This window comes from Octodon degus, unplaced genomic scaffold, assembly GCF_000260255.1.
Source record: "Octodon degus isolate 3935 unplaced genomic scaffold, OctDeg1.0 scaffold00006, whole genome shotgun sequence".
Classification (NCBI taxonomy): Eukaryota; Metazoa; Chordata; class Mammalia; order Rodentia; family Octodontidae; genus Octodon; species Octodon degus.
The window spans coordinates 19,899,291-19,922,884 of NW_004524582.1; the positions used below are offsets into that span (position 1 = coordinate 19,899,291).

Genomic DNA, 23,594 nt, shown 5'->3' on the forward strand with positions numbered 1-23,594 from the left:
ATTGCGCAAATTGCCCTAATTGACGCTTCCTACAGTATGTCTGATCTCATCTCACTCTTATCCTGGCTTAGCCTACTACGGCTGGTGTAGGTGTAGCATCTTTGCCACTCTTCCAGCATTCTAGACATGATTCCACATTGAGTGTTGATAGTCATATGCCATGAGTCATGGACTTTGTTTGTAGAAGCTTTTTCCAACATGGTTGATTGGTGATCCTCAGCTTGTTTAGGACCTTTCTTTAATCAAAAGAATCCTGTACTGATGACATATTATAAAGCAGCAGACTGGGGCTGGGGAGATGGCTCAGTGGAATAAGTGCTTCCCTGGCAAGCACAAGGGCCTGAGTTCAATCCCCAATTCTGCCAAAAAGCAAGCAAGCAAGCAAGCAGCAGGTTATCAGTTTACCATGCATTGTTTTTCCGAGTACCATTATCATAATTGAAGGAAGTACTGTTGCATGAATTATCTCACTGGTCCTAACCACCACGAGAATATATTATATGTTCATTTTTACTGCTGCTTTCTCAGTGCTCAAAACAGTGCTTTATTATATATAGTTGCAAGCACTCATTTTATTATTTAATTCTACATAGGTGTATGAATAGGATATTTTTATTTTTTCAGCTTTATATTTGCCTGGGTACTTATGTGTCTCATAAGTTGATATGGTTAAAATAAAGCCCAGTTTTTGACCTTGTTAAATTTTTAACCATATTTGTAAACATGTATTTACTTATAATAAAAAGATGTTCAGTTTTTAGCTAATAGTAAAAACATTCATAGTACTTTGTATTGCTGGGTTACTTATTCATCATGAAGCATGTTAGATTAATAATGTTTGAATCATTGTATTTTTATTTACATAAACCCAGTATTATAATAGTATTAAAATAACTTCACTTTAAAGACACTTAAGCAACTGCTATATAACAGATTATTTTTTCCTAAAATTACATTATAAGCGTCATTATCTTCAAGTCAAAGATATAGCAATGGTATATTAAATAGGAATGATTGTACATTTCAACAGGTTTTTTTTAATGTATTTGGTTGTTGCAGGGTCTCACTACACAGCTCGGACTCATGGTGATCTCCTGCTTTCAGCCTCCCCAGCGCCGCTGGGATTGCCGGAGTGTACCACCACGCCTAGACTCTAGCTAGCTCAGCCCACCTGAGGGCGGGGCTGGCACAGCGTGTGTGTGGTGCTAGGGATCAAACCATGGTCCCTGTGCTTGCCTAAGCTTTTCTAAGCAGGCACTATAGTCTGCTGAGCTATTACACCAGCCCCATTCCAACAATTTAAAACAGTACAATTTTACACAGAATTCTAGAACATATATGACTGTCGAGTCAATACTTTGCCTAAAGTATATGTGCATATATTGCTAGTCCTAGTCAGTACTAATCATTTGGCTTACTCATCATCACATTTCTATTGTTTTGTACAACTTGCATCTTTTCTACTTTCCCTAGCATAATCTGTGCAGCTTTGAGTGGAAAATAGTTTTGAATGAACAGTTTTGGCCCTTCACTATAGAATGGTGAAAGAGATGACTCAGTTGATTCTAAAACAGATTTTACATTTTATTGTGTATTAAATTTCTTCAAATCATCTAGCATTCCCAGCTCCCCCTCTGATCTTTTTTTTCCTATGTAGTGCCTTCCCAGTCATGTCATTACTAAAACCACTTAAGATCAATGGATAATGGCCACATATCAAATACAAATGTTCTTAGGTCATAAATTAGTCGGTCAGCAAAATATGAAATGATAAAATGTAAGGGTTGCCTATCTGTTACAAATATAAAGTTTTTTCTCTTGCAAAAATTATAGGGGATGGAGTGTTAGATCTCTCTACAAAGAAAACCAGCATAAAATCTGAAGAGTCATCCATATGTGATCCTTCTTCTGAAAATTCAATGGCTGGGTAAGCAATATCTAGGAAATATAAGTTAATATTAATATAAAGTTATCTCTACAGAGAACTCTATTATTCTACATAGTGTTGACATATGTAGTTTTCCTCTTGCATTTTTTTCACTCATAGTGTGTCTCATACTTTTCATTTGTCCTTTCTCTTTCTGTTTTATTCTTTCTGTTAAAGAAAAGTTATCAGAACAATCACCAAACTTTAGTTCTTGTTACTAAAATGAACTTGCAACTTAATCATAGAATGCAAACTAAGAAGCAGGACGAGTAAGAGAACTTTAAATATTCAGGTGGAAATTTTAAGGGAACTGTATCATCTAAGTATTTAATTTTTAAACCAGTAAACAAATTCTAAAAGTACTGCACTTACCATTCTTAAAACTAGTCTATAGTGTTTACATTTTTTTGATTGTGTTTTAGATGTGGTGGCCAACAACTTAATATATCTAATAATCACCACAAGTCCTTTTGTGTTCTGAAAAGCAGTCATTAAATTAATTTAAATAATTAGTAGTGAAATGCTGTTCTGTTGGGTTTTTGGATTTTTTTGTGACTTCTACATCTTCCTGTTAACTACATGCAAAGCTTTTTTGTCACATTTAAATCTGACTTCTGCAGCCTAATTTGATCAAGAAAGGCTACAGTAGGATTTGAGTCATAAGGTATAGTAAACTTTCTGAGAACTGAAAACTACAATGATGCTTCCAAAACAAAAATAACTTTTATAGTATCTAAAGTGAAATTATTGTGTTCAAAAGGTCTGTTTCAGATGTTAAGTTTTTTTCTAGAGAAAAATTAGTCCTGTGGAGATATGGGGTGTTTGTGTTTGGAAATATTCTTGCTGCTACAAATTTCCTTTAAATGGGTTGACTCTTTTATTACTTGTTTAGCGGTAACGTCACGTTTCTACTAACAAAAACTCCTTTAGGATTTGGGTATTTTTTTTATAATGGAACTCTAATTGTACAAATAAAAATTATAAGTGTTGCTCTGCAAGCATCTTTCAAAGGAATAGCAACATCATGAGAATATTTTTACAAATACTGAGTTAGGATTTTATGTTCTTGGAAGGTCTGCCCGTTGAGGCCACCGTACCATTGACACATTGTCCTACCAGGACTATAGCATTTGCTTTGATAAGGAGTAACTACTACATCTCACAGACTTAAAAGTATCATGAGCAGTGATGTTACCTAAGCAAGGAGTATAATAAAGGAGTGGACCCTCCCCTTCCATAGCTGTGTGAGAGTCTCTCATGCATCAGTTTACCATCGTTTCATTCCATCCATCCAGGAGACTACACAGAAACAGAGAGGACTATGTGGAAAGAAGTGCTGAGTTTGCAGATGGTTTGCTCTCAAAAGCTTTGAAAGACATTCAGTCTGGAGCACTGGACATAAGTAAAGCAGGCATACTTTATGGCATACCTCAAAAAACTTTACTTCTCCACTTAGAAGCCTTACCAGCAGGGAAGCCTGCAGCTTTTAAAAACAAAACTCGAGATTTCAATGATAGTTACTCATATAAAGACAGTAAAGAAACTTGTGCAGTACTACAAAAAGTAGCCTTGTGGGCAAGAGCTCAAGCAGAGCGCACAGAAAAAAGTAAACTCAATCTACTTGAAACCTCAGAATTAAAATTCCCAACAGCTTCCAGTTACCTCCATCAGTTAACTCTACAGAAAATGGTTACTCAATTTAAAGAAAAAAATGAAAGCCTTCAATATGAAACTTCAAATCCTACTGTACAATTAAAAATTCCTCAGCTACGTGTAAGTTCTGTTTCAAAATCACATCCTGATAGTTCTGGTCTGCTGGATGTTATGTATCAAGTTTCTAAAACCTCTTCAGTCCTAGAAGGATCAGCTCTCCAAAAACTGAAAAATATACTCCCTAAACAGAACAAAATAGAATGTTCTGGGCCTGTAACTCACTCAAGTGTTGACTCTTACTTTCTACATGGGGACCTCTCTCCTTTGTGTCTTAATTCTAAAAATGGAACAGTTGATGGAGCCTCTGAAAATACTGAAGATGGATTGGATCGAAAAGATAACAAGCAGCCCAGGAAAAAACGTGGCCGCTATCGGCAGTATGATCATGAAATAATGGAAGAGGCTATTGCAATGGTAATGAGTGGAAAAATGAGTGTTTCCAAAGCACAAGGAATTTATGGGGTACCTCACAGCACTTTAGAATACAAGGTAAAAGAAAGATCTGGAACACTGAAGACTCCTCCGAAGAAGAAACTACGATTACCAGACACTGGGTTATATACTATGACAGATTCAGGGACTGGCAGCTGCAAGAACAGTAGCAAGCCTGTGTAGATTACTTGTTAGGAAATGTGTGTGTGTGTGTGTGTGTGTGTGTGTGTGTGTCCGCGCGTGTTTGTATGTGCACAAGTGTGTATTTGTGTGTCTACATACACACATGTGGGAATTACAGATGCTCACTCTGACAGGAGACATGGAATTTTCCAGTTCAAAAACCACTTACATGCCTTTTGAAAAAAAAGTTTTATTCAGGGTTTTCACTGTGGACAGAATTATATAGTTGCTTACTGAATTCTGGTAGTTTGTATTTAATCCTTGTATAAATAGGTGGAAAAGATTCAGGTTTTCTTTAGTAGTCAATAGCATAAAGCGTGGGAAAACAAGTCATTGTAAAGTAAAACATTTTTATTGGTGAAAGAACATTCTAGCCATTCAGTTGAACCATCTTATAATGGAAATATGATATTAATAGTTTATAAACATTTTTACATAACATACTTATTATGAGTATGTCAAAGAACCAATCAGAGTTTAAATAGAAAGCTATCTCCTTACTAAGAAAAATTAATATATACAGTATTAATACACTACAGTACATTCTATGAAATACAAAATGCACTCAAGTGCATCCACCAGGAATAGAAAAGAGAACCTTAAAGGATATGTATAATGAAACTTAGTATTTATCATTTAATAGTTGATTTAGCAGGAAGTTGGGGTTTATAAGGTTTATGCTTTTTAAAAAACAGACACATAGTTAACCCCAGCAGCTATAGAATCTTTTAATATAAGATGGAATACTAAGAACAAAAAGTAATTTAAATTTAATTATTAAAATAATTTAATTTTGTTTTTCATTTGAAAAATAAGCTAATGTGTAAGGTTAGAAAAGAAAGTTGGAATGCAACTTAGAGCATGTTTATAATGTGCACAGAACAAGTTTGAGAATGATAATTTTGGTTTAAATGTGCTGGTTAGTTGATGTTATGACTACTTTAAATTTTAAGGATTGTGACACACTCCTATTAAAAAACCTCAGTGTAACTTTAATATATTTGCTGCTGTGACATTTCAAAACATTTTCAGTTTATCAAAATGAATTACAGATTTCATTTTGGTGGGCGATACATTATCATTTTGCTAATAACCAAATTTGCAGTTTGTTCAGGGTCTTGAATAGATTTACAGATGTTTAACACTGAAGCTGTTTTGAACTTTCAGTAATGTAAACTCTACTAATTGGGTAGTTAGAAGCTGGGCAGTGCATTTTAACTTTTACTAGACTCATAAGAGAGACCAGTAATTTTTATATAGCAGTTTTAAAATATGGGTCAGAGTATTCATGTTATTTAGGGAGTATGCAGTTTTAGTGGTAAAAAAGTTATAAAGCATGTACCTCCATGTAAAAAATGGGGATTTGCTTTATAGATTCAAAATTCTCCCGAGTGCCCCCTTTTCTCTGTTAAAATTCAGGTTCTGATCATTTTTCTAAGCCAGTTTTTCTATGTCCAAAAGGAATTCTTATGGCTAAAATTAAATAAGTGCACCTTGTCAAATACTTGTGTTTCTACACTTGTGTTTGTATATATTTAATGATCATATATACATCTAATAGTAAAAAGATTTTCAGCTATTAAATTTAAAAACTGCTTACATGTAGTTAAAGAAATTAAATAGTGAGAAAATACACAACCAAGCTGTTATTTGATCTCTGAGATCTATATTGAACACTTCAGCTCTTAAAAGTTAATCTGCATACTACGGTATGAATCCTCTTGCACCCCCCCCCAAGAAAATATACATAATAGATTACAGAATAGCAGATGTCAGGGTCATCTTTCTTTTTAAAGAATTAAGCCATATTTTGTGAGGGCCAGAACTTGGATTATTTAATATATTTCCCCCTCTCCCCATTGAAAAACAATGTTTCAAAATGATTTTATTGACCTCTTTATACAGAATTTTACTTGCAAAACTTTGGGGGCTCGAATGCAGTACATAATATTTATATTGTATTGAGCTTTTTTATTCCTCACACTATATTTACATTAATAAATTGATTGAGAAGTTTATAGTAAAGGGAAACTTACGGAACACTTTTATATCATTTAAAAGATGACCTGACCAAAAACTTTACAGGATTCATAAATCAGGGATCATTTTGCTATTGACTTCACAGTGATCAGTAGTTTTATAGGTAATATTATAGTTAATTTGCAGCGTTTTAGTACTTGTATTATTTATTTTTGGTCAGAAATAGTAAATTAAAAATATTTTTTGATAGTTTATAAGTAATGATCAACCCATAACTTTTAAAAGAAACAAAATGTTTCTATTATTGAGTTAACTTTTTGATTACACAGACTAGGAAAGGCAGGGAAATTTATGGGCTCCCCTTCTCCCTCGTGGTTCTATTAAGATATTCTTTATGTTAAACTTTCAAAGTACTTTATAAATTTAGTTACCAGTTACTATTTAATTGAGAATTTTCTGAAAAATCCCATTTCAGCAGACTTTTAATGAAGGTGAAAGCAACCCTTATGTGCTTTCTACTTATTTGAATGTTCCTCAAGTATTTTATATTTAAAATAAAAAAAAAAGAAGGAATAGAAAAAACAGTGCCTCTGTTTTTAGAAAACTACTGCTCAGTAAAGTTGTTTAAAACCATTTCTGGTAGCTAATGACAATTTTATATTAAATTGTATACTAACTTTAGTGAGACTGATTTTTTTTTTTTAGTTGTTTACAGTACAAATACTTGTATTTGTTTTTTAATTGCAGTATTTCCATTGTCGCAGTAATTTAGTAAAACTCTGTGGCTGCCTTGATTTTGACAGATTTTGTTGACAGATTTTGTTAATATAAACTGATTGTTAGGCAATTAGTTATATTTATGCATAAATCAATTGCACTATAATTCATGAATTATTTATTACAATATTTTCTAATGAATTCATGTATCTGTCTTGTGTTGTAAATGTACTGTAATTCTGTTTCTATTTTGTGTTGTTAAATATCTAAATCTGATTGTATGAATTTAATTGTTCAGTTAACGTGTTTCTAGGTTGTAATTTGTAGTAAAGCACTTCAATGCTTTTGCACTTAAATTTACAACACTGTTGGTGTGTGATTGATTTACTCATTCAGTAAAAGATAAGAAAAGCAAAGAAAATAACCTGGCTACACTGACTTCTTTGATTTCCTGTAGGAAGTTTTATTAAAATTCATGTTAGAAATTAACTATTTCTAGAGAAATATTTCAACAAGCTTTTAATGGGAAAAAATGGATAGTAACACAAGAAATAGGCAGGAAGTTTTGGTTTATAAATGAAACAAAAAGGTTAGTAAAAATTCAGACATGGGATCTATAACAAACATGGGATAACATGGGATCTATAAAAATATAATTATAGGGTCTTAGGTATAAATCTCTTGAGAATTAGGTTGGAGATCAGTGTTTTCAGTTTACTCATGTTAGATTTTTTTCTTTGAGACTTTGGTGTGCAAGTAATAAGGAAAACTAGAAACCAAATAAGTATATATCAAAGTTCTGAACTTTGAAAACTTGGTTCTCTACCTTCATATATAAATACTCTTAATATATGAATACATAACTGGTACTGTATTAAGCTTTTCTTCATATAACACTAAATAAGATTACTGGCCACTGAAATTTTTGAAATTCCATCAATAAATGTAATAAACTGAATAAGAAAGCTCTTCTTTTAAAGTATAAATTTTGTTGGAATGTCAGAAGAGATATTAGAAAAATCAGCACTTTTCACAATTTTTTAGTGTAATCAAATGGAAGTTACATAGCATTTTTTCAGATTATTTGACATAAGATCTTTGATTATTTCTAGGCTCATTTACTTCTGGTGCTAGATATTGAAGATAGGGCTTCTTGGATGCCAAGTGTGCACATTACCACTGAGCTGTATCCTCAGCCCTTGATTATTTCTAATTTATACTTGTCTCCATTAATAGAAAAGTGCATTTGAGCATTTCTGAAACTGTTATGAAAGAGTATAAATATTTAAAATACGGTGTAACATATTTTTCTAAGAAACATGTAAAGTTTCATTATTAGTTGACAAATATGTTTAATAGCCCATAACATTACTTTCAGACCTGCCTAAGTGTGTCTCTCTAATACTTTGGGTTTTCTTTTGCCTTTGTAAAAGTTTAATTTTTGGAAAAGAGTATATCTTAATATTTGATATCATTTCCTCGCACCCTTCTTTATTTGTGGTTTGTTTGGTATTTTGTTTGCTTTGTTTTGGTTTTTTTGACTCTCTGATCTGAATTCTGGGAGTAAATACCACCATTTTACACTCCCCACCACTGCAGAGTTTACAAAAGGGAAAGCATAGTGAGGTCATGTGTTTCATCTCTAGAGGTGGCAGTTATTTAAAAAGTTTTATTCTAATTTCACCTCTCTTCTTTCTCTGATAGGCTTTAATGTCAAATCATATGCCACTTTTACTGAAATATTGGTAAAACGTAGTGAAGTCTTTCAAGAACAGTTTTGATCAGATGTTCAAAATTTGCTTTGGTATTTTTACTACTTAACTAATTTTTATAAAAGGTAATGAAATACTGCACATTAGCTGTGAAATAGGTTATGAGAGTTTCAGGGAGCAAAATAAATATTCTCCACATTTTGTTTTAAAAGAAAACTTTTCTGATTTTTAATAATACGCAAGTATATTCAGTTGCAATTCATAATCAATATATCCCACTTCCAATCTTAAATAAAATTTCCACAAACCAAGAACTATTAACAGCAAATATAGTAAATCACAAGTAAAAAACTATTTTCATGTACAGAGTTTGGTGATATGTTTAATTAAAACAGATACTTTTCTGAAACAGAATTCTTTTAATATATTTTATTCTTCTTGCTGCTGGTATTGGAGTAAAATTTTCTGTAGACTTCTATATTGGTGGATACCATCCTGAGTCTTAGATGTACATTAGTTTCTGCAGTGGGTCATTTTCCAGCATTTGAAATTTAATAATTAGGTAAGTAATATCTATAGTTTTCCTGTAATCACTTCAGTATTTTAGATCAATTAAAATAGATTTAATTTTTAAATAGCTTCCATTTTTTAATTTTCATATTAGGTAAAAATGCCTGCAGCTTAATCTCAGAAAAGATATTCTGTTATTTATATGAAACTAAATTCTTTAATTTTCCTTGTCACTAGACAGAGCTCTCTAGTAATCATTTCATTTTTACTATTTAAAAATATTTTAAATAAACATAAGGTGTTACTCATATCTTGTTTACTTATTTGCACTAACATGGACTGATAGTTCTTAAAGTAACATAAAATGTCTACTTTACAAAAATTTTAACTCCTTCTGAAGCATTTTCCACTAAACATTCTTAATATGTCCAAAACCCTAAATATTGTCAGTTTGTAAATATAATTAATCATATGTCATTATTGCAGGTCTATAGGAGTCAGGAGTCCAGCAATATCAAATATCTTGTGTTCAGACTCTGTCAAAATTATAACCCCTTATCATGCTATTTTTACTGTAATTCATTTTTTTGTTTGATTTTTATTTTTAGTTCAACTGTTGATGCAAAATCAGAGGAAGCTACTAAAATGGAAAAAGGAAACTCAGCATTAAGCAAAGTGTTGGAATCTTTGTGCACACATCACCAGCAACAAGTTTTGGCTATGTTGAAATTTCTAGTCCAAGAGCAGAATGCTACTTCTCTTTGCTGTTGTAATGCGTCATGTGCTGTGTCTTCAGACTCTCAAAAGCCCCTATTTGGAGATGATATACATGGTCTATTTTGTAGTTGTGAATATAGGCTGGCAGAAAGAGGGTGTTTACAAAATGAAAGACAAAGTGCTGTTTTAATGCCTCTGCCAGTCTGTATTAAAGAATTACTTTGTTTATCTCGCCATTCTGTAACGATTGAACACATTAAGACAGTAATGAATAGAGGAGTTGCAGACTGTTCTACTTCTCATAGGTGCTGTTCTCAACTGTTACCAAACATTGACCCCACAAAATCACCCTTTCATAGTCCGCTTTTGTCAAGGGAAGTATGTGGTCTTTCAGTCAGTCTTAATGATGTTTGTAGATCTCGCAGTCCCTCACCCCCACCATTATCACCTATACAGACTGAAGGATTTGAAAAATTGAAAGACGTCATCTCAGAGTTTTCAGCCTTAGAAAATAACACATTTGAAACAAATACTAACCAGCCTCCATCTCTAACACCAGCAGAAATAAGCAACAACAGTGATCAAGAAGGAAAAACATATAAAACTAAAAAATCCAGTAACTCTGATTCTTCATTCTCAGATGCCAGTAGTAATTGCACCGCAAATCATGAAAAAGGTGAAACGACTGTGATTTTTCAAGACTTAATGGATCGCATTAATGAAAAATTAAAATCAATAGAAACCACAGATATGACAAACCTTGTAAAATTATCTAGCAATGATTATAGTACAGCTAATGATTTTAAATTGGGAGATTTAATAACATCTCTCCTGCATAATGCGAAGCCCAGTGATTATAGTTTTATGGAATTACTAAATCAACATGATAGGAAGATAGAAAATAAAATTATTCAGACAAGATTTCAAAAGCGTCAGCAAACCTTATTTGCACTGCACAACTCTCCTGACTCACCTATGATTAGAAGGCAGTCTTTACAGATAAAAAGAGAACTAGCTAGTTTTGATGAAAATTTTGTAAGAAAAAAACATTCTGAAAAAAATTCAAGGAAATTGATGCACAATGATGCGGTATTTTCATCAGACAAAGAGGAATTTCATCATTGCCAAGAACCTTTGCAGAATTCTAAAAGCTTTCAAGATAAAAATTCAGAAAAAGCCCTTTCATCGAACTATGCATTACAGTCATTGCAGCTGCCACTGAATAGTTTAGAAACTAACTTGGCTTTAAGTGAGTTTTCAGAAAACTTTAAAACAACTTCACCTGAGAAAATGAACACAAAAGTACAAGAGAAATGTACAGTTGGAATAAAAAATTTTAAAGGTAATAACCCAAAAGATGAGAAAATTCAAGCCCCTTTGAGAAATAATGTTCCTGGACTTGTGAACAGAACTAAACGAAATATTGTACCTCCAGGATGGTATTCAATATATGTGACAAATAATTGTGCTTTTAAAAAGTCACCAAAGGCAAAAAAAGTATCTGTATGTACACAAAATAAAGATGCAGTGAGAAGTGTTCAGAGTGAAAGCCCACAGAATATAGACCTAAATAAAATTGCAATGAATTCTAATTTGCAAGTTGTGGTGGAGCGTTTGGAAGATACAATAAATAAGACCAAAATGTCTTGGAATAATCAGCCAGTACCAGAAGGCTATAAAGTGTCCAATAAATTGGTAGAAATTGATGGTAAAGATGAAAGGGCTGGGAGAAATATGAGTCTTACTTTAAGTAAAGTAAGTAAAGAACAAGGTTTATCAAAATCAGAGAGCAAATCAAGCAATATTAGCAAAAGTCATTCAGTGCCTATTGTGGATTCAGATAACAAAAGGCTTGATAATTCAAAAACATCATCTATTTTAGAGAGAGAGAGTTTGATTGCCAGTGTTGATAATGTGCCAACAAAATGTGAAGCTATTGAAAGCTCTTTTTCTAACTATTGTAGTCCTATCAAGCTCATGTTTTTATCTGAGATTAAAAGCGGTGACGGAGTCAAATACACTTTAACTTCAATTGGTACTTCCCAGTCAAATGTTGATCATCCTTCTGAAAAATGTGCAACCTATCATGTAAATGGGAAAAAAAGAGAAACAAATGGGGATATCCCAAATGCTAACTCTGAAAATTACAGTTCAAATCAAGATACCAGCACATTTCATAGAGAACTGAACAAATTTACCTGTGCAAAAGAAACTATGGACTCCTCCACATTGCCTACAGAAGATTTGAACAACAGTAAGCCACAAGCATCTCTGGAAAACCCAAGCAGTGCTGTCGATTCATCTTTTAAAAGAAAACCAGGTAGACCTAAAAAGATAGGCCCTCAAGTTGTGAAACAGATTAAACGACCAATTGGAAGACCACCAAAACCTAAGATTGAGCAAGCGGACCTCACCATTTGCCAAAATGAATCATTTTGTTCTGGAAAGAAAAACCAAGACTCTCCCATAACAGAAGCAAAAGAAGGCATTTATAAAAAAAGCATTATAGTGACTGTTATTTATGGAAGATCAAGAAGAACTAAAAGGCATGTATCTGAAGGAAATATAAACATTAGTAACATTATGTCATTAAACAATATTGCTGATTTTTCCACAGAATACAACAGTCTCAGAAGCCTTAGAGAATATGAAATTGACTCTGGTCAGAGAATAAGTACTGAGTCTAGCTTGACCACTGAAAGAGAGAGCTTGAGGTCTAGCTTTGACTATATCAGACCTATCAGGAATAAGTCTGTGATACTTCAGCCTTCCAAGAACATTACTCAACCAAATCACAAGCCTTTGGCAATAATTAGGAAGCCTGGTAGACCTGCCAAAGTGAAAATATCTGGCATATCTGTGACTATTAATAAAATTTCTCCTCAGGAAAGAGAAGTAAGTATCAGCAGTTGCTTACCTCCTTTAGAACAGGAAAATATGTTAGAAAAAACTCTCTACGAAGAAAAGTATGATCAACAATGCAATAAGATGGACAAAACAAGGCACACTGATGGTGATACTTTAAAAAGTGAATCAAAAAGTATGATTGCTACTATACCTTTGAGACATCCTACTAGGGACAAAAAGCGATCTCTGCACTTACATTCATTAGCATCTTCTAGTTCACTTATTTATAGAAATTCTCTGCTTCATAAATCATATAAGCTGCATTTGCGAAAAGGCAAAAGCCTAAAGAAAAAATACAGACAGTCAAGAATAAAAATAGCTTCCAAAAATACCCCAAGAGCTAGGCATCCAAGAAATGCAAAAAAGTGTTTGGAAGATAACAAATTAATACCTATTTCTGAAGTATCATTAGACCCTATAATATCATCAAACCCTTTGCTCAGGTGGTGGGCTACTTCTGCTTCAAAAGATTCCTTATTAGAGGAATTAAACAATAGATTTGAACAAATAACAAATGCTTGGGTACAAGTGAGTGGAGATGAAGTTGAAAATTTTGATCATAAAAAAGAGTACATTGAAAATGATAATTTTAAAATAGAAAATCCTTTGGAAACTTGTGTTCTAGAACTTGATGTTTCACCTGTAAAAATGCTTTTTCAGAAAAAGTATGATTTGAATGAGCTTTGTACCTGGTTTATGCAAACAACAGAAACACAGTCTCTTTCACTAGTTAGGAAAGCAAATGCTCGAAACCCTTTGGAAGTAATAAATACCAAGGGAATAAAGTTAGGGGCCAAATATTGTGATTTTAGTACCAGCCCCTTCAGAAAGCACTTTAAAAAATTTGCACTCTCTTCTCCTTCAAAATCAGCTGGGAAATTGCATGTACTGCATAAAATGGTTAGCTCTCCGCTCTTAAATGTGAAAAGTAATTTAACACTGGCTAGGTTGAAAAGGACTGAGTTTAAGAGGTTGCACCACGAAAGGTGGAGAAAAGAGGGAAAACTGCACAACCATGGAACAACTGATTTGGACTCCAAAAGGAGGAACTTAAGATGTTTCTGCCAGAACCAATTCTTAAGTAAAAATAGGGTGGGCACAAATGCTGACGTTCCACTCTATGAAAAAGGCGAAGTAGGGAACTGTTGTATTTTCCCACCTGAGATCAAGGGTGACTTTTTCCAAGACACGGTGGTAATGCCTGACTTCAAAACATATACTAGTGTAGAAAATAAATTTAAGTCTGAAGTGAAGGAGAATGGAATAAACTGCAGCCAAAAAGATTTTGAAAAGGGACCAAAACTAGAAAACATGTATCCAAATAATTGGAGGTCAAAAACCTTAAAAGACTGTAGAATATTTTTGAGAAAGATCAACTATCTTGAACACAGAAATACTTTTAAGCTAAATACAATCATTTACTCTCCTGAATCTGTTGACAGTGAAAGTAATCTTCATACACATATAGAAGGATCAAAGCACTTTACTTTAAGATCTCATTCTGCTAGGCAGAGTTCTTTTAAAAAGCAAACTAAAGAAATAGAAAGTGATAAAGCAAATAATGCTTCAGCCAATACATTTGCTGATCAACTTGGCAATAATAGGCTAAGCAAGTGTATAAACTTTGACAAGAATCCTTCTGATAGTTCTGAAGTTCTTAGCAAATTGAACAAAAGAAAAAGACCACCATGGAAGACCACAGAAATGTCAACAAAAAGACATAAACGGCAGTCTTGCAACAATGGACAAATGGCAAACTATTTTTCAAAATCCCAACTAGGTAAGTTTTTCTCTAATTAATTTTAAAGTTTCATTGTAGGTGCCTTGAGTAAAAATGAGATAGCAAGTAGAAAAGCAACAGCTGGTTCAGTTTTAATTTATTTCTGAAATACTTGTACAACCTAATTTCTTGGCACCTAGTATGAAACTCATGAAAGTAGGTGTTGCTAAATGTACCAGTGCATTTTCCCTTCCCCATAATGTGTCTAAAATTTCAAACATATTAAAAACATGTTCAGTAAAGACATAGAAAGCTTTAAAAATATATCATTAATAAGACATTATCTACTCTTACATTAAATAGATCTAATATAAAATCAAGACAATTTGATAAATATGACCATGTAACTAAAAAGATCCTATATTACATGCTGATATATATTTATTCTCTTGATAATTCACAACCCACGCTATGCAGGAAAGAGTAAGTACTTTCTCACTGATAAGGACAATGACATTACAATTCTAGGGTATCAGTCTCCCATCCCCCATCACGTTATGCCGTTTGGTACTGTACTGCTTTGGAACCTACTTTAAAACCCTGCTTATTTGAAAAGTGATGTAATGCTATGTTTTTCCAATAAATCAGCAAACGAGTTTCTTTTCATATCTGACATAAAATGGGAATTCCTTTCCAGAGCTTAGCAAGACAAAGTCTCATATACATGTTGAAATAAGTGCTAAGTTGAGAATACAAGTATGTATGTGCTTTATTCAATTACATTGATGTGACTTTGGTGTGAAGACACTATTACTGTTTGGAACCTACCACACCAACTCTGTGGTGCCAGGATAGCCATTTTCCATTTCTGCTCCTTCGTACTTGCTAGACGGTACAGGACATGTAGCAGCGCTGAAGGGCTCACTGATCACTTCTCATGCATCAGAAACGTCAGGACACTTTACTGTATGGCTGCATTGTTATATTCTAAATCTCTCGGGTGGTGTTTGGGGCTTCAGAAGTATTAATGGGTTCATTTTTCTCACCTTTTTAAAAACAGCATAGACGCTAAAATAAGAAATATCAGTTCTCCCTGCCTGGCAAGCACAAGGTCCTGAGTTTGAGTCCCAACACCAAAAAAGAAAAATAAATAACAGTTCTCATATTAAAATATTAAAAGCAGTAATTATGTTCTAGAGCTTTGACAGATTAATGATTTTTATGGCCCCTAAAATTCAATTGCTTAACTGAAAAACTAAAATACCTATTTCAGTAATAGCTCCATGTAATGATTAGAATGTTAAATGTCTAAGACAAAGATTAAAATTTTTAAAATGATCAGAGTAGGATCTTTTTAATGAAATATGAATCAAAACTAAAAAGGATTATCTTTGTTTCTTGTCCTCAGTATAACTCAACAAATACTACATCAGGAAAAGAAGGTAGAAAAATCCTGATAATTAACTTTTTTAATTTATAATTTACCTTAAGAATACATGCGATTTTTATGAAGAGTAAAAGTAAAATTTCATTTAGTTATTTATATCATGCTCATTTCATGTACTCACAGTTTATCAAAGAAAATGTGCATTAATTCATTGTGCAACAGAACCGTATTTTATCCTTTCAGCCTCTTAACCATTGTATTTTCTGAAGAATGAAACATAAAATTTATTTTACTGTTTCTTCAATGCGCTAAATATGAGATCATCCTAGAGGAGTTAGAGGGAGGATGTCTTTATTATTTTTAAAAAATAATTTCAAAATTATTTTGGGGTATTTAAAGAAATTTTAGTATAATTTGAAAAATGTTTTTTATCTTTGTCATTTTAAAAAGTACTAGTGCTACTTCCTGTTCTGCTTAAAATTTTATTTATCTTTCACTGATAACTTTCCTTCTTTGTTTTTAACATTGTTTTTTATCAACAAGGACATTTTTATAAACTTGTTTTTATGGCAGTATTTGTTATATTTATCTGATTTTTAAGTGTTTCCTTACAGTGTTATTTTTTTTTCATTATTCTTAGTATTCCATACTTTTTTTTTCCCTTTTGAATTGACACTAAAATTCATTATTAATTTCATGTGTGTTTGCCTTCGTAGAATAATTAGGACTGAAGACCTACAAATCATTGCATAGTGATTTTCCAGAAAAAAATGCCTACGACAATGTATTTAATGAATTTTGAGATATTCCTAGTGGTGAAAAGTTTTGTTTCTACCATGAATGTTTTGTTTTGTACATTTGATACTACAGTGTACATTTATATACATGGATATAGTTGTAAATATTTTTAAGTTTTTATTTAATTTATACTGCTCTATATCAAGTGTAAACATGGGAAGAAGGAAAAAAATGCAATTCCATTCAATTATTAATTCAACAAATATAATGATATCTATAATGTCCTCTTGGTCACTGTGGAAAATTTCAAAATTCCCTTTCCATCTAAGTTAGAAAGGGAAGACCTGCAACATTGGTTTATTTAATAAATCGAGTAAATTTTGTGTTTTAAGCAAGATATTATGTGCTATAAGGGAACACAATGGCTGAAGTTAGGTCTTTCTTACCATCTCATGAGGGATAGAAAACTGAATAGGCAGTCCTGGTGGAATGAGTGTTATGCCAGAAAGATACATCGTGGGATACACAGAAGGAAAAATGAATTATAATTTAGGAAATCAGGCAAAGTCTCCTGTACTGTCATAAGTAATCAGAGAGTTAAAGGATGCTTAGATATTAGAAACAGTTTCAGGCAGAGCAAGCTGCATATAGGAATTGTGGATGATGAAAAAGTAAACTTACTTGTAGCACTGAATGGTATATAAGAGCTGATGAAATAGAATCATAGGTTAGCAGGGTTGGTGTTAAGAAAATGGTAAAAGATCAAGGCTCCTGAGGAAAGCATAGCCCAAATTACGATGTCAACATCTGTTGCTGAAATGATGTTCTAAGCCCCAGTTGTAAGAATAACAGAAAAGAGTAGAGATCTGTGACATAAAATCAGTTTACAATTTACTGTACAGTTAGGTAATCAAGGAAATAGGCCTGAGCTGGGATGGAGACTGAGGAGTTGGCAAACAAGTGAAGTCACAGGGTGGGAGATTTTACTGTATTTTTTTGGTTAAACATTTTAGGGGAGGTTTATTTTTTCTTTTTGATGCCGAGGACCAAACCCAAGGCTTCCAGCTTGTTAGGCAAGCATTCTGCCGCTGAGCTAAATCCCCAGGCCCCGGAGTATGTAGTATATGACTGAAAAATCTTAGGACCTCAGAGCCCCAAAGATACAAAGAAAAGAAAAAGTGAGCACAAAAGGAAAACTGCTATGGATAGTCAGGCAGTCAGAAAAGAACCCCTGGAGAGTGGTGCGAGGAAAAATTTTTAAAGGGAGTATAAGGCTTGGGATGTGGCTCAATAATAGGGCACTTGTGTAGTAACAGGCACAAGGCCCTGGGTTCGGTTCCATCCCCAGTACTGCAAGAAAAAAGTGTGAATTGTTGTTAAGAAGCTAATGAAACTAAGTCCTGAAATGGTTACTCTGAATACAAAAGCAAAAGGTTGTCTTCCTGCTTTGAGAGAGAGTGACTCTGGTAGACTCACAGAGCCAGACTCTAAAGCAGTGATAGATGAGTAAGGGAGAAAGAGGAGAGGAAAATACACAGCACAGAAAGCTATAAATGGCTAAAAATGAAGAGGAGATAGAGAGCCAAGAGTATTTGGAGCTGAAGGCAGATTTCCAAAAATGTTTAGATGTCAATAGGAAACAGCTACTGAAGAATAAAAACGTGAATGTACAAAACTGAGACGGCAAGCAATAAAAATGGGATGATGCCCCTGAGTTGATTCCTGTGTTTAGGATCTGAGTATTGGTCTTGGCCCAAAGATTCGTGTTTTCATAAAACAAGAGTAATAAGAACAATAAATGGTGATGGAAATCAGTAATTAATGGGCAAAAAATTCAGATACTAAGACTCATTTTCTGTGAAATACAAGGTCAGCTCAGAGCAGAATGGTAGGCTTGGGTACTGGAGAATGTGTGTTAGGTGTGAAATACATATCTCAGAAAATACAAGCTAGACTGACTGTGCACCTTTATCTCAGTTGCCAGGATGTAAATTAATAGGTTCAATAGTAGTTGAGTTGACTGTGGTTACAGAAAGAAAAGAATTCAGAACAAGAACATATGCTTAATTTTGTGAATAATGAGAAGCTACATAAGCAGAGTTGAGTTTTAGATAATCTTTTCTAATAATACCACAAAATACAGATTTGTTTGGAAATGGTAGGTGAGTGATCAGTTGTAGAACTGAAATAATATTGGCCTAAAATGGAGTGTAATTATTGAAAATAAAGATACAAACTTTGAAACATTCTTTCAGTACCTTTTGAGTTCCCAAAGCAATTATGTGCCTTTTCTTGATTGGTAAATATCTGGATGTAAATAAACTGAACACTATGAAGAAATCTTTAAGACTAATTTAATATAGACCTAAAGCTACTCTACACTAGTAGTACTTATCCTAAAACATTATTTCTCATAAATGCACAAAATTCTGTTGACACTTCAAAATAGACTCTGAGATGTCTTTTTAAAATATTCAGTGTGTCAACTTCTCCTGTTTTGCATTTTGTCCTCAAAAAGGACTTAATGGGCCAGGCATGATGGCACATGCCTGTAATCCCAACACTCAGGAGGCTGAGCCAGGAAGATCATTGTAAGTTCAAGACCAGCCTGGGCTACAAAGCGAGCTCATGGCCAGCCAGAGCTGCATTGCAAGACCCTGTCTCAGAAAGACAAGATAAAAAAGGCTAAATACACATTTTTTTTTTCTCTTTAGAATTCGGGTTTTCACACAGGTTTATAACTGGTGGATGGTTTTCAGTAATACACATCTTGAACTACCTAAAATTATGAGTAACCATGAATCCTCCTCTGTTCCTTCAGCACATTGTATCGCACTTGCTAAACATTGAACACAGGATGTTCTTTAGAAATTTAAGGCAACCTGTTGCACACAATGTTCTTAGACCTTGTCTGAAATTTAGAGTTCCTTCATGTGTTGTTGTTCAACATCATAATTATCATTTAATGATGAAACTGTAAAGCACAGAGAAGATAATTTTTCTAAAGTTAATTTTGGTAGAAAAACATTTCCAGATGACTCCTAGTCACACAGCCCAGGGAGCTACACCAACACTGCAAAGATGGCCTCCAAGGAGCGCTCTCCGGCCCCGACGCCTCGCCCCCCTGCCAGGACACTGGGCGAAGCGCTCTGGGATCAGCCTGGGTCTTGCTCTTACCAAGTCCCAGGGGCCCACTAGCAGCTAAATGGTATTTCTCAGACTTTTTGTGATCGCGTGGAACAGCGTGGAGAACGTAATTAGAAATACTGCTTTCTAGTCTAAGGCCCAACCACGCTGAATGTGCCCGATCTCATCTGCTCTCGGAAGCTAAGCAGGGTCGGGCCTGGTTAGTACTTGGATGGGAGAAATATTCCTTTCTGCTAGAGTTTCTTGGTATTTTATTGTGCTGTTTCCAGAAACAATGTAATGACTGTAAAAATATGTGAGTACATACTAAGTTTGACCCAGTATATAAATTAAGGAATTCAAAATGACATTTCCCATTAAAACACCTTTCAGCCAAAAATTATCATTCCAATCACTCCGTTTCATTTTTGCTTATTAGAGTCTTCCATGTTAAGAAAGGGTGAGCTGTGTTAGCAGTCAGTTCTGGCATCTGCCATCTGCACGACAAGCCATGAGAAAACATTTGGCTACGGGTTTGGCAAAGTGTAAGATCAGCCTCTTCTCCAGTGTATATCCCTAGGCCTAATTTGGTCAGAAGTGGGTGAATGAAAGATATTTGATATAAAAATGTATTCCTAGACATACTCCTTTTTGTATGGGCCTCTTATTCCCAATTTGGTCATGCCACTGTCATAAATAAAATTTTTTAAACTGACTCTGTTAATTCAGGTATAATGAATTGCATATTTTAATTAAAGCCTATTCAATTATTGAATTTTTATCCTTTCTTTAGAAATTGAGTACAAGTTTTATGTTTTAAAGAATTTGTAGGGCCAGGGAGATAGCTCAGTAGAGTAAGTGCTTGCCTGGCAAGCGCAGGGTCCTGAGTTCAATCCCCGGTACCGTAAAAACGTAAATACATAAATAAATTTTAAAAATAATTAAAAAAAAAAGAATTTGTAACTCTTGCCAGAATTTTAAAATATAAAACAACTAGGCCTTGGGAGATAGCTCAGTAGAATAAGTGCTTACCTGGTAAGCGCAAGGTCCTGAGTTCAATCCCCGGTACTGCCAAAAAAAAAAATGAAAAAAATATAAAACAACTACTTTGATAGTCTTGGTCTTGATGTGTTTTCTTAGAATTTTTCTTGAATATTTCATATCCGTTTGCTTTGTCAAGTCATTACTGAGTTTTCAGGATATTCTGTTGTGCTACTTTCATAGTTTTTGTTTCTGGTTTTTTTTTTTGTTTTGTTTTGTTTTTCTTTCAGTATCAAGGATTGAACTCAGAACCCTGCTGTTGCAAGGCAAGCATTATATTCTACTGAGCTACCTCCCCGGGCTCCTCCTTTCATAGATCAGCCAGTTTATTAAAAAAAAAATAGGGAATTTTTTTCTTTTGGTTTACTAGACATTGTATTAAGAAAAATAAGGAACTTTTATAAACATTATTTCAAGTTGTTTTTATTTTGACAACATAATTAGTATAACTTGAAAGATAATTTGATTTTTTTTACCGATTAGTGACTGTAGAATACAGAATCATTTTCTTTTTTTAATTTTTAAAAAATTTATTTGATACAGGGTCTTGCTATGCAGCTCAGACTTGTAGTGATCCTCCTGTCTCAGCCTCCTTAGCATCAGGATTACAGGTGTGTGTCGCCACACCCAGTTTTGGTAGCTGACACAGCAGTATGGCACACAGTACCAGGGATCGAACCCAGGTCCTTGCACTTGCTGGGCAGGCGCTGAGACCACTGAGCTACCTCCCGGGCCCCAGAATTATTCTCAGACATAGAAATTAATTATGTAAATTGAGTAGTCTGGCCCATGGCCTGTTTTGTAAATAAAGTTTTATTTGAGCACTATATGTTCATTCATATACATAATTACTGTTATATTTGTACTATTAGAAGCTGAATTGTAAGTAGTAATAGAGACATCATAAAGTTCATAAATCTAAAATCTGTCTTTTTTGCAGAAAAAGTTTATCAGATCAATTTTTTTTTCTGAATTTTAGGGAAGGATCTACAGGGTGTTCAGGGTCTCACTACTAAATCAGACTGGTAGTGATTCTCCTGTTTGCAGCCTCCCAAGTGCTGGGATTACAGGCATGTACCACCATGCCTGGTCTCAGTCTCATCTCAGCAAGCCCCGGGGGTGAGACCGGCATGGCAGGCCCGAGGATCAAACCCCCACCCCTGCACCTGCTTGCAGGCGCTTTAATCCACTGAGCTATTTGACCAGCCCCCTTTTTTTTTAAGATCAATTTTTATATGATATGGCTAGCAAATTACTGCTTTTTTTTTTTTTCCAGTACTGGAGCTTGAACTCAGGACCTCGGATTTGCCAACAGGTACTTATTCCTGCTGAGCTATCTCCTCAGCTAATTACTGCTTTTTAAAAATAGGTTAAGATCATTCTATCCTGTTAATTTCCATACATGATGTGCTCTCTGCCCCAGCACAATAGCTGTTTGCCATGTTAGCTGGGGTTTTTTGTTACTATGGGACAGTAATTTTTATCCAGCAGAGTGGTGCTGGGGAGCCATAGTGGGGGATTTATTCTGTTTTGTTGGAGGCTCTCTGCAGCCTCCAAACTTGCTTTTTCTGTCCAAGGTAAGTTTCAAGGGTGGTCTTCTCTTCCTTAGCTAGCTGCTACCTGTGAAGAGATTGATTTCATTACTTTACAACTGCTTTAAGGTTCAAGTGTTTTTATTTTCTGCATTCTCCATTTGTGTGTGTGTGTGTGTGTATGCGTGAGTGTGTGTGTGTGAGAGAGAGAGAGATGGGGTCTCAGGTGCCATTTATCCTGCCTCAGCCTTTCAAGTAGATGGCACTACAGGCACGTGTCAACACTGGTGTCCTTTCCTGTCTCTACTTAACAATCCCAGACTCGCAGTCCAGCTTCCTGCTCACCATTCCCTCCTGTGGCTTTCCAGGACAGCTGAGTTCCCTTCATGGTGGTGCTGAGCATTCTGTAATTACTGCAGTGCAGTGAATTTATCTGCAGATTAACTACCAAACGAGAGGGAGAGTGGGTGTCTAAGTGACTTCATCTTGTCTTTTTTTTTTTTTTTTTTTTTTTTATTTTTGTTTTGTATTTAGTACAGGGTCTGCAGGCTCTCACTACAGATCGGACACGTAGTAATTCTGTTTTCAGCCTCCTGAGAGGCGCCGCCAGTCCAGTCTCAATCGCTGTCTCCGCAGCCCCAGGGGCGGGGCCAGCATGACGTTTTTGTTTTATATTAAATTGAGCGTTGGTTTTTTCCCCTCTCCCCCAGTTCTAAGCAACCTGGAAAACTCGTGTTTGCTGCTTGGTCTTTGTGTTGCACAAAGAAAACTTGAGTTCTGAAATCCTGTATCTCTGCATTCTATTAATGTATTCATTCAGAAATGCTTGTCTAAGTGCCCGGCATTATGGTAGACAGTGGGAAGTACTTGGGGGCGGGGGACAGGTGTGATTGCTGCCCTCAGGGTTTACTTGGGGAGAAAGACACTGGATAAATAATTCCAAAAATGTAGTATGTTCACAACTGGTGTTTAATGCTGTGAAAATGTATTATAGGGAGATTCGTATCGTTAGGGAAGTGAAGGAAGGCTTTCCTGAAGCAGTGCCCACCAAGCAGAGCTAGAAAGAGTGAGTAGGAATTCACTGGACAGAGTGGCAGAGCGCCAGTAGGAGAGCAGTGATTCGCCAGGGAAGGACATTCCATGTGACAAAATACTGAAGTGTGGGCTGGGCAGGCTAGAGGTGAGACGGCCTGTGCGTGGAACATCAGGCGAAGGAGCCGTGATGAGTGGGAGCGGGAAGGGAACAGAGGGA

The 23,594-nt window shown here is 34.7% G+C and overlaps 1 protein-coding gene across 7 annotated transcripts in view; it reads left to right on the forward strand.

Moving 5' to 3' along the window:
* Lcorl (ligand dependent nuclear receptor corepressor like) overlaps window positions 1–23,594 on the forward strand; it is a 198,884-nt gene that overhangs the window by 158,414 nt on the left and 16,876 nt on the right. For 3 of the 7 annotated variants that reach the window (XM_023699353.1, XM_023699368.1, XM_023699367.1), the window contains exons 6-7: window positions 1,834–1,927; window positions 9,783–15,572. In XM_023699353.1, coding sequence (XP_023555121.1) covers window positions 1,834–1,927; window positions 9,783–14,598 — 4,910 coding nt within the window. In that variant the 3' untranslated portion in view covers window positions 14,599–15,572. Of the gene's footprint in view, window positions 1–1,833; window positions 1,928–3,222; window positions 7,378–9,782; window positions 15,573–15,926; window positions 16,239–23,594 lie in introns of those variants that run through there. The other 4 variants (XM_023699363.1, XM_023699359.1, XM_004624542.2 and 1 more) reach the window with 4 other exon arrangements.